The 12,499-nt window shown below is 35.3% G+C and overlaps 1 protein-coding gene across 1 annotated transcript in view; it reads right to left on the bottom strand.

Annotated features, from left to right (window-relative positions):
- LOC109850046 (putative serine/threonine-protein kinase) overlaps positions 3,157-12,499 on the bottom strand; it is a 29,066-nt gene continuing 19,723 nt past the window's right edge. Inside the window, exons 2-7 of the mRNA XM_020419949.1 lie at positions 12,169-12,293; positions 11,881-12,091; positions 11,547-11,784; positions 4,450-4,600; positions 4,036-4,182; positions 3,157-3,521 (exon numbers count right to left, since the gene is read on the bottom strand). Of these exons, the coding sequence (XP_020275538.1) occupies positions 3,489-3,521; positions 4,036-4,182; positions 4,450-4,600; positions 11,547-11,784; positions 11,881-12,091; positions 12,169-12,293 (905 nt within the window). The 3' untranslated portion in view covers positions 3,157-3,488. The remainder of the gene's footprint in view (positions 3,522-4,035; positions 4,183-4,449; positions 4,601-11,546; positions 11,785-11,880; positions 12,092-12,168; positions 12,294-12,499) is intronic.

Here is a 12,499-nt window from a genome sequence, read left to right as displayed (position 1 = left end):
TCATTTGTTGTATTTTCTTATTGTGAGATTCACTTTGTAATACACTTGTACACGGAGAGAAGTGTGTGGCGAGAGTCGGGGATCGTCCCAAGAGGAGTGGCGTCGGTTGACGAACCTAGGGAGAGGTTGTATCCGAGCACTTGAGGGAGACACGTCTACTTCCAACACTTGAGAGGGTGTAGAGTGGGATTGCAAGAGTGTTGATTGTAGAGTTTTCGATAAACTAGAAAACGGTAGTGTGAGGTGTAAATGTTGTTCGGGTAAGCGTAGAAAACCCGGCTGTGATAGTGGATTTCTCCCCGGGAGTGGGGAGCGAAGACGTAGGACGGAAGGTCCGAACTCCGTGATCATATTGTGTGTTTGCATTGTTTATTTGCACACTATCACTCTTGTTTTGTTTATGTTTATTTCACCCTTGTGTTAAGTTGTATATCCTTGCATATATCTCATAGTATATCTCATTGCTAGGATATATCTCTTTGTTCATATTGCTTATCCTAGCTCATATATCTTGTTGTATTTCATACCTGCTAGGATAACTTGTTAATTAGTTTTAATTGGCATAAAATCGGATTAGATTAGCATAAGACCCTAATCACCCCTCTAGGGTCTAACAACCGTGTTCATTATTTTTCCGGGCAACCATCTTCGTCTGAGCAGAAGCTCTGCTACTCTCGTCCGAGTACAGAGTCCGACCGTTTTTTGGGGGTTTTTAGCGCTAGGGGGAGAGGATCGACTGCGTCAGGGCGATAGGCGGGTCCTCTATCTTCTAGGGCAATGAAATCACGACTACACCCGTTCAGGCCTGGTGTTCTAACTTTTTAATTTCGGATTTATACTAATTATTTTCTTTTTTAACAACAGCCAGATCATTCTCCATTCGATGTTGAGACGATCTCCCCAATGCTGAAGTGATTTCGCCCGAGTCGCCAGCCGATAGTTATAAAAGAGATGCTGCACGCAGCCACCGCGCCATACCTCGCCATCTTCGTACTTGGGCTAGAATGCTAATCTACCATTCTTCCACCATATATATAGAGGTACTATTCGCCTTCTCAAAAAAGAGGAAAGAAAAAAGAGAGAGAGGGGGGGGGGGGGGGGGGGGATTTTTCAGAACCCTAAATTTTTTTTCCACTCAAGTTTATCAACTAACTTGATCATCGGAGGTACAATGCGGGAACCAATCCCCGCCTCTCACGAGTTTCTACGTGTGCAAATTTATCAGTTCCCCAATTCAAGAACTAGACATAAAGTCGGGGAAGAATGTGATCCCCTCATCAATCTCCTCTACTTCATCAAATCGATCTGTCCTGGATCCAACTGACCGTGTGATCACTAGTACATCAACAATATCATATTTTTCCCTTTAATAGTACGAGTTTAGAAAAAACTTTCTATGGTCAATATTACCATTCATTATTTTGAATATTTTATTTAAATTTTAATCTATTCTAATCATAATTATATCATATCCTAATCCAAGACAATTTAAGAAAAATAAGGTTAACAAAATACTTAAAACATCTGCACTGTATTAACTTGTTAAGGTAAAGAGCTAACATGCAATATATGAAGTATTACAAAATAACCTAGAAAGTTTCAAAAATTGCACAAAATATCCTCAACACTTTAAAATTTCACAAAACATCTTGGCATTTTCATAACTTAAAATAATAAACATATTATCTGAAAATTAACACCAGCCTTTGAAGAATTTAAAATTTACAAATAACACCTTCTGTGAGACGCCAACTTTAGTCCCACATCGGGTGTTTTACAGTGAAATTGTGTGGCTTAAATAGGTAAGCCCAAGACTCAAGTGTAACATCGGCTAGTCGGTTTTGGCAGTTCATTGAGCCAAATAATGTATAACACTCGGTGGGTCCTACGACTTGCACGCACCAACGGGCCTAAGGCTGACACCCTCAACATTTTTACAATTGTAAAAACACCCTTAAAAGTTTAGATGATAAAAAAAGTGCCCCGAAATTCTAAAATTTCAAAATTTACGAACAACAAAGATGAATTCAAGATATTACTATCAAACACCTGAAAATTTTTAATTGTAAAAATTAACCTTAAAGTTATAAAAATTGTAAAAGCTCATTCAAAAGGTGAAAATCACAAAAAAACCTGAAAATACAAAACTTGTAACCAATACATATCAAATCTAAAAAACTATCAGCAGACCGCTAAAAAATTAATTTTTACAAAAAACAATCAAAAGTTTTAATAATTGTGAAAAACACCATTAAAATTTTAGAGTTGCAAGAAATATCCTGACATTCAAAAACTTACCACCAACATATAAAACATAAAAATTATAAGCACCCAACTTAAAATTTAAAATTTTTATAAAACACTCAAAATTTAAAAATTTGCAAAACACACCCTAAAAAATTTAAATACACAAAAAAGACTAAAATTTTAAAAGTTAGCAAAGAAAAGATTAGTTGTTTGATATTTTTTTCATTAATATATAAATTTAACTTATAATTTAAGGTTTACTATCACTTTTCAGCATCTAAATACAATCTAATTTCATCAAAAAAGAAGGTGGAGAAGCATCGAAGTCGACTCAATAAAAAATAAAATAGAATGAATGAAAAACATTGTTTTCCGAATATTTTATAGAATAGTTTATTTTTGAGTAAATTAAGAATCTTTAGAAGAGATTTTCATGAACTTTTTTAGTATTTTTATATGCTTATGTGGATGTTTTTACCATATAAAATTATACTAGAGTTAGCATTAATCTTTAATTTATGATTTTTTAAAGTCTATCAAAGATTAGGAACAAACTACATGTTCTATTTTGTGTTGTTTTAACCCATTCTTAACCAATTATCTTGTCTTATTAGATTTAATTATTCTTTTTCTTTTTGTAATGCTATTCTTTCAAGTGTTTTTCACTTTTGCAAATTATACATTCTCAGGTCATGCTTGGTGTCATGTCGGTCCAAATAACATGATTATTTAAATTGGCTTCGGTTTACATTTATTTTCTATCAATTGAATTATTAACATGAAAATTTAAATATGATGTAGCTCACTTAAACGAACATTAAAAAAAATAATTATAATGCTAAAGTTTAGAAACATAAGCGAGCAAAGACAATTAAAGTGAAACCTAAGAACAAATTTTAGTAAAGCTAATAAACCAAAAATAATTAATCATGATATTTAACTACGTGCATTGCACGTGCAAAGAAGCCATGGCGTGTGCATAACCAAAATACCACTTTCATCCGCCCTTCATTTTGACAGATGTAAGGTCAGGATCGATTGTTGCATGACAAAAGGCCGCAGGCCCAACAGCTATCCAAGTTTGGGCTTCAACCACCAACATTCTTGTCATGGATTTTATGTCCGGGCAGACCGCCTGGGCCAAACAACAGAATAAGCACCTTAACAACACACTCTTATTTCTTCTACTGCTGCTGCTGCTCACTTGTTCTCATCTTCTCCCCCCAAAACCGCAATCGTCATCATCCACAACAACAGCAAACAGATATTATGACCTGCGTCAACATGTAGATATACGCATATATAAGTTTCCCAGGACATTTTGAACGAAAACCTCACTCTCTTGCATCTCTCGTAAGTCACATACATATATCAAACACGCTTGCTGGAGCATCCACTGCTGCCGTTCCATATAAGTACAAACACGCACACAAAAAAAATTATATTATAAAAATATACACAACTTGTAAAAGACGACGGTGACAACTTCCCCTGTTACGTGTTTAGGATTGTTAGTTAAAGAAAATGTACATTTCCCTAAACTAAGCCAGTATATTCCCATATATCTTCTGCTGTCTACTCCTATTATGTAACACTGCTCCCCTGAGTCATGGTCACTGGTGTGCTGCACACATCTTTTGCTGAAGTGATGACTGCATAGCTATTATCAGATTGTGTGACTGTGCTACCTAAGTTGCCGCTAGTTCCTACAGATTTTTTTACTACGCCTGGTTGAGTTAGATTTTTGACATCAAGACACAACTCATTAGATAGCAGCATATCTACCACCTGTTTCATCGAGGGTCTCTGGTGTGATGCTGCTTGGGTACAACAAAGTGCAACCTTAACGAATCTCAAGACCTCCTCTTCTGGATATCCCTCTAGCTTTGGGTCCACAATATCCAACAGCTTATCTTCAACCCGCATTTTCCAGACCTAAAATACCAAAAATACAAATTTCTCAGCATCCTGATAACTGACATATAGCACCGATGTGAAACGCAAATCTCCGACCAGAACAGAAGTGACATCCTCACTATATATTGAGTAAAATAATACAGAAACTAACTTTTGGTTCCATGCATAAGAGATTTACTAAAACCATACTCAACATGTCTCATCACATAGAACTATTGGAAAACCCAATAATTCCATCAGATCGAACTGTATGCTGAACTTGATAAGTGACAGAAACAAAGTTACCCATTCCAAAAGATCCTTCATATCATGCCCCCAAACCGACTTGCTGCTGCTCCTCCCACTAATGACTTCAAGTATCAGAACTCCAAAGCTGTAAATATCTGCTTTTTTTGTTAATTGCCCTAATAAAGCATACTCGGGTGCCAAGTAACCCCTATAAACATCAGAGAAAACAAGCAAACAGAAGCAATGCAGAGATCAGATAGACTTCCAGAAGCTCAAAACCGAAAAAATACATCTGCAATTCTAGCTAAGGAATTGAGAGAGATGACAAACAACATCAACAAAAATTTAGTTTACAAGCACAGTCATGTATGATACAATACATCCAATGCAATCTTGCAGATAACTTTTATACAACTTCGTCAGCCAAAAGGACTCAACGTAGACTTCTTACAGTTACTAATCCCACAAAGTAATCTTATAAGGTATCTTGCGCACTCAAGACAATAAGCAAATAGCAGACTCCAGCCATTCAAATTATCAAAAATAAATTTCACTTGTGCACCTCCAATCTCGGGTACTTTTTAAAGTGTTTCCAAAATCATTATTTTTGCACTTTGCACCCAATTTGCAGTCAAGTAAATTCAACACTTAGTTACACTTACCTCGCTCCTTCCCTTTCTCTCAAATCTGGACAAGACTCCAAATTTTATCCGGTCTACATCCTAGGAGAGACTCCTCATTCTGAATTATCTGGACCAAATCTGGACCTAGACCTAGTATGCATCTTAGCAGAGAATCAAAACCTATGAGCAGGGCAACACCAATCTTGTTTTACGCTCTTCATCATATAGAACAAAAGGGAGGAGAACTGGAGGAGAGGATTGAGAGTATTATTGCTTCTTCAGAGTTGGATTCCTCTTTTTTAAATGTTACTCTTATCAATTTCTCTCTCAACCATAGTATAATAGCATCCCAAAGAAAAGAAGAAAAAAGCCTTCTTGACAAATTCAAACTCTCCACCAGATATGGAGAGTTGGGAAGGGGTGGGGAACGACAAGAGCTTCGATTCCAGGAGGTACAAGACAAGAGGTTTGTGAGTGCAAACGAGATCAGCGATGGCACATTGTTTAGGGGGTGCGCCGAGACCACGAATGAAAGGGACCGAATTGATGGACACAAAGATCAGTACCTTTCCCACAGAAGGAAAAGGCAAGGCCGCTTCGAAAGAAGAACCGATTACCACTTTTGCAAAAGATCATTTATCCAAAAATGTTCTGTCCTCTAGCTAATTGAGCTTGTGCGATTAACTACAAGAAATTATGAGATGAGGAATTGAGAGATCGTGGGATAGCGAAAATCTACTTATTCCTTTACTGAGGCAATGAATCTCCTCATCGGGAAAGAACTGCTCTTTAACTAACCGCCTTATAAGTCATGAAGTCCCGAAACCGAATGATTGACAGTGGATTGACGGTTTTATAGTTTAGAGACTTGGGAATGACCTGCTTTTATAGGAACAGATAATCGAGCTTTAATAGTTCCTGATGAATACTTGTCCGAAGCCGACCACCCCCCTGAGTCACCGTCCTCAGCCGTCTCCCCTAAACCCAAAACCCATGCTCCGCCAACCAGAGCCACCCCTCCCAAAACCCCTCTCTCTGAAGCCTCACTTCTTCGGAGAAGAACAATATTGGATCTCTTTTTGGCTTCCCGACCGGCCAGGAGTGCCCGACTAAAAGTAGCTTGGTTGAACAATGTGAATGAAGATGCTCAGAAGCCATGGTGCGAGACTATGAAAGCGTCCATTTTCTTCACTTGGTTCCGTCAAATCTTTTTCCTCATTCTCCGTAGTTTCCAATTGGTATTTGGATCCTGTATAAGAGAAAGCTTTTGAGCCGGGGGTCATTTTGCAGTCAGCCCAGTTTTCGTGATGACCAGTTTCAGGGTTGATCAAAAAAGCGATTCAGTGGATCAGTGAAGCTAGCAATCCATAGCCAGTTTCGGGTCCTCAAAGACTGCCCTTTGATGTCAGAGGAATTGGAAGAGAAACTCTTTTTCACGTTCCATAGCCTAGCTTTACAAACACTTGATTCTAATCTGGCGCACCAGAATAATAAACAATCACACCGGAAAGAATGGAATACAAACCTAGGATTCACTTATCCCGAACCCTTGGGTTCCTTTGACGATACGGATGTATGACTTCTTGTACAATCTTTTTCTTCCATCTAAGAATTTATCTGTTTGGTTAAGTCTTTTTTTTCTAGTGATGGTTTTAAATATCGGCCGATAATCCGATATTATCGTCGAGTTATCGAATTTGGGAGCTTTCCGCTAGGATAAGTAGGATTTTTAATCGGTTATAGTTTTTTGAGGATTATCGACGAGTTATCGGCGATAAAGGTACTTATCAAGGTTTTAAATATCGAATATCGGAGAAATATCGGATGGCCAAAATTCATATCGGATTGCGGATATCGGGGAAATATCGGGGATATGTGATAAATATCGGAATGCCATAATGAATGTTTGCATACATAGTATAATGCATTAAAATATAATCTCAACATATGTAATAAAATTTAGGCATACAAAATATGAATAGTATATGTTTAGGATCACTAATCAACCTTCTAAAACAAACAAAAGTGCAAAGCAACGTTGCAACATTCGATCTGTTTTTTTTAGGGCAAAATGTCATTTGATATAATGGGAAAATCTTGATATCTCGCCCAAAAATTCCAAACACGATATATTATTTTGCAACAAGCTATATAAAAAAGATATATTAGTCCACAATTCCACATATCGGCTAATATATCGGTCATATCAGGGATTTATCACTCAAAATAGCCAAAAAGCGGTAAAAGATATTTAAAGACCATATCGGTTGCGGCAAGCCCTGTAAAAGGATATATCGGGGGATATATTGGGCCATGTCGAGGATATTTAAAACAATGGTACTTATCGGCCGATAATGGAGGCTCTAAATATCAGCTTTATCGGGCCAAATTTGAGTTGAATTTTTAGGTAAAATGGGCAGTTATTTAGTAAGTTGTTAAACCCGACCCGACTCGCTTTCTACAATTGGTTAGTGATTCTAAACATGATTATTTATATTTTAGAATGTTTATATTTCATTAAGTATGCTTAAATTATATTTTTTTGGTTATTATATTATATATATATACACCGTACATCACCCCGATAAATACTACTTATCCTCGATATATCCCCGATTTCCGCTATCCGATAAGGATTTTTACCGATAAATCCTGATAACCGATATTTAAAACCTTCCCTTGATTTGCAATCCAATTGAAAATCGGAAGAAAGGGTCTCTGGAGGATCGGTAGGAGCCTTGCCTCTCCATGTTTCTGAAGTAGTGTCACGAGTACTTTTTTCACTATAGGATGCTACCCGACAAAGGTACGAGGCTCCCCCTTCTTGCATCTGAGTCCGCATAATATAATGATTCATGCTTATTAAGACTTCGAATATAGAGTGCTCAATAGTCAATACTTAGATTTGCTAGAAGAAATAAGAGAAATAATGTTTCATGGATTTCTGAAGGAGAAAGAAGTGGAGGAAGGATGGAGGAAAAAGAAGAGTGCAGATTCTGTAAGATATGTGACAGAAGTTAGAGGACAAGTAGACTACATCTTTGACAACAAATAGGAAGGTAAATTGATAAACTATGGAGATCTAGCGAATAACTGTAACTACATATATAATACTATACTATTATAAAAGTATGTAGGATGTTAAAACATTTTCTTCCAAAATACCCTCCAAAACACATACATGCATATATAAACCATACCCCTTTAAATCCTTCAAATACATACATAAATTGTGTTCAAATTCTTCTCATAACCCTCAATCTTATTAAATTAAATGTGTAGACATTTTTTTAAACTATAGCATAGCTATTATTTAATATGGTTAGATATACTTTTTTAAATATAGTATAACTATTATTTACTATACTTTGACATATTTTAAACTATAGTATAACTATTATGTAATATAGTTTGATATATCTATATTGTACTAAACTTTAGATATTAGATAAACTTTATATCTATATTATATTATACATAAAACATGACGTATGCTAAAATATAGTACAAAAATATACTATATTATAACTATAGTGTATTATATTTTTTAGTTTTAATAATTTTCTTATCGAATGAGCTTCAGCTAACATTGATGAGTGACATATATTTGTTTAAAGGAGCATTTCAATTCCTTAATGATCATGGTTTTAAATATCAGTTATCATGGATTTATCGGACGGTCAAAATCCATATCGGGTAGCGGATATTGGGGACAAGTAGTATTTATTGAAAGGACATTACCGGATGGTGATATACATAATATAATATTCTAAAATGTAATCTAACCATACTTAATAAAATATGGACATACCAAATGTAAATAATTATGTTTAGGATCACTAATCAATGATAGAAACTCGGGTCGGATCGGGTTTAAAGTGCATTGAACAGGTGTCCATTGCCCAAAATCAAAACTCAAACCAAAGGCCAATAATTTCGATTTTGAGGCCGGCAAATATCGACCGATAACTCGCTTTATCACCGTATTATCGGCGATAAACGTCCAAAAATGATAACCAATTTAGAATCACTTATCATAGCGGAAGACCCCAAAAATCAATAAATCGCCAATAATATCAGTTTATAGACCGATATTTAAAACATTGTTAATGATACATACAACGTTTGTCTTCTTTATGTAGTTAATGGCCCAATTGAAGTGTCCTTTTGTTATCTTTGGTCGTTATTTCTATTAATGTGAAGTAATTAATATTCATTAGTTCTTCATCTTTTTTCTTATCATTTCTTTACACTTTCTCAATCACAAAGCATGAAGGTCATTCTTACTCTTTAAGAATCAACCCAATTAGGGATGAAACCCTAAGAGATGGCAAGATATTAAAATCTATGTAGAAATATTGAAAGCATGGGTCTTTAGATGAGCATTAATAGCTTTACTTATCCGGCTTCTTTTTTTTCTTTTTTTTTGTGTGCAGGTAATTGGAAAGTTGTTTGATCATCACACTTGTCGGTATATTTTGTGTGCTGCTTACCTATGGGAACAATGAACTCCAAAGGTTTTACCTATTCTCTTATTCCAGTTTATGGTACCAAGGATTTTACTTGCATGCCTCACTCCTCACCTTTAACTTCAAAAGAGATGCATGTTTTGCCCATCACTTTCCTTTTTGCATCGTATAACTTCAAAGAAATATTATATATATCTGTTCCAATTCTTTCTACTTCTTTATGTAGCTAACAATTTGCCTAATGTCTTTATTTCTATCCTATTGCTTGGATTGTATTATGCTTTACTATGTAAATGCACAATACTTCTTTCTATGATCAATTTACTTTAAATTTTTTTCGTGAGCCACTTCATCATTTCACATTTATATATAGGCAATTAATTCAATTTTATATAATATTAAATAATATTGATTCAATTTCATAAAAGTGGCTCAAAAATATTATATTTAAAGCAAATCATTGGAAAGAAGCATTGTGCGTTTACATGTCAATTGGTTCAATTTCAATATGAAATGATATTTAAGTTTTTTTAATGAGAAGAAATGTAAATGGCAATGGATTCAATTTCAATGGAGGGAGAAAGACTGAGGGGCCGATTGAGCTACCCAGGGCCAGAAGTTGAGATTTGGGAATTGGATCAAAGATGAGAGATAAAGGAGCAGATTGAGCTACCCAGAAGTTGAGATTTAGGAATTGGATCAAAGATCAACGATCGTGAAGGTCTTGTACAGTTGAAGTCAGGATAGGAAAGAAAACTTACGCTTCTATAAGACTACTGTTTACCTTCCTCAAATGTGTTAAAAATTAAGTAATGAACAATAGCAAATTAATAGAGAAACTAGAACTCTTTAGTGAGTGAATTATAGTGGAAAGATGTACAACTATTATTATGCACGATATTAAGTAATATTTATATAATAAAATGTAGAACATAAAATAAATATATCCATGTGCAATGCATGTGCACTATACTATATATCTATATAGACACGCGCGCGCACACTTAGATATAGGTATATGCTTGGTATCAAGCACAAAATTTGGTGCTTGATAGTGATGTGACCACTTCTTATCCACTCATTTAATGACTTATCCACTCATTTAATGAGTAGATTATCAAGTGAAGACCGTTTTTAAATGAACACACCTTTAAATGCGTGGATAATCATTCAATGCATGACACTATTGAGCACCAAATTAAGGAGGAATTAGTCATTTTGTCCATATATGTTTAGACGCTCCATTTACAATTGAAACATTTATGGATGTTGAAGTCTCCTTCCCTTAGTATGCTAACATATGTATGTATGTATATAGTATATAAACAAAGCAAATATGAATATGTAGCTACATAACCAACAATGCTTTATGAAATATAATGTTAGCAGTCAAGAAACATATCTCAAAACTTGTGTAATAGGAATGAAAATGTTAAGATTAATAAGTCTCTTTGTAACGAGTTATAGTTTGCTTACATTGAGGGTAAAATGAGAGATGGTTAGGGTAGCAATTGAAGCTAATAAGCGTGTCATTAGAAGAAGTAGAGCGATAGCAGTTCCTAGAGTAACAAGGACTAGAGACAAGTCTATTGGACACAAATGGGGACTATTAGAAAAGTTGGGAGTTAATTTAGCTAAGGAGACAACTCTTGACAATCTGAAAAGTTTGTAGTTAATTTAACCGGGAAGACACTTGACAATCTTAGTGTGATGTAAAAGGTTCATGTAGCTAACCATAAAACTGGGAATAAAGATCCTCGTTTTGTTGTTGTGTAAGAAACAAGGGTACATAAATTCCAATAACCGCTTCATACGTGATGCAATTTACGTGATATATATGTACATATTGCATGAGTAGGTAGTTACAATTTCTCATCAAATAATTAAATAACAAAAAAATATTTTTATTTTACATTTCCAGAGATTGATGTTTAAAGGATTTCCCACTTTACACTCCTGGCTTAAGCTAATATAAGTAACCCCTAAAATAATGTCAATGACCACAGAAAAATAGTTTATTTGAGTTAAAGTAAATCACTGACATTTTTAACTGAATGCTTACATGGTTCCAGCAACTCGCGTGCTGATGTGAGTGACATTATCAGGGAAAAGCTTCGCAAGACCGAAATCTCCTATTTTTGGGACTAGGTCTTCGTCAAGTAAAATGTTACTAGCCTTGATATCTCGATGGACAATATGTGGCTCAGCTTCTTCATGAAGGAACGAAAGACCATGGGCTGTACCAAGACAAATAGCAGCCCTTTTGGACCAGTCCAATGAGATGGAATTATTCTTGGTGCCTGTCATGATATAGAGATGGGTTGACATTGATATGCTAGTTCAAAAAATTTCACTTTAGTTAAGTTTAAATTATAGCAAGCCAAAATTTTACTTACCAAGCAAAGCATTTGCTAGGCTGTTATTCTCCAGATACTCATACACCAACATCCGATTATTATCTTCAACACAACATCCAATCAGTCGAACAAGATTAGGATGTCTAACATTAGACACCATATCAATCTCAGTCAGAAACTCATTGGTTCCTTGCTTAGATTCAGTGGACAAAGACTTTATTGCGACAAAACTTCTGTCCCTCAATATTCCCTGCATGTAGAGCAGAAAAATTGGCTAAAATGAATAAAACTACTGAAGAATCAAGTGCGAGAATACAAAACCATTACCTTATAAACAACACCGAAGCCTCCACGACCTATTTTGTTTGTGGGATGGAAATTCCTTGTTGCTGACCTCAATTCATTTAAGGAAAAAACGCGCAAGTTCTTTGGTGAAGAGTATAAAGTACCACCTGCAATACAAATTATGTGAGTCCTTTGAGATTAGGTAAGATAAAGCACTTCAAATGCATGATTTGTAGGAGACATAGCTCAGGCTTCCCACTCCCTTAGTGAAAAGAGAGGACATAAATAGTATTCAGTAGAACAAAAGGGAAGGGTTCTGGATAAGTGCATTAATTCTTAACTGAACGTTCAACAATATATATATATATATATA

This window comes from Asparagus officinalis, chromosome 7, assembly GCF_001876935.1.
Source record: "Asparagus officinalis chromosome 7, Aspof.V1, whole genome shotgun sequence".
Lineage (NCBI taxonomy): Eukaryota > Viridiplantae > Streptophyta > Magnoliopsida > Asparagales > Asparagaceae > Asparagus > Asparagus officinalis.
This window is presented reverse-complemented; position numbering and strand designations above follow the sequence as displayed.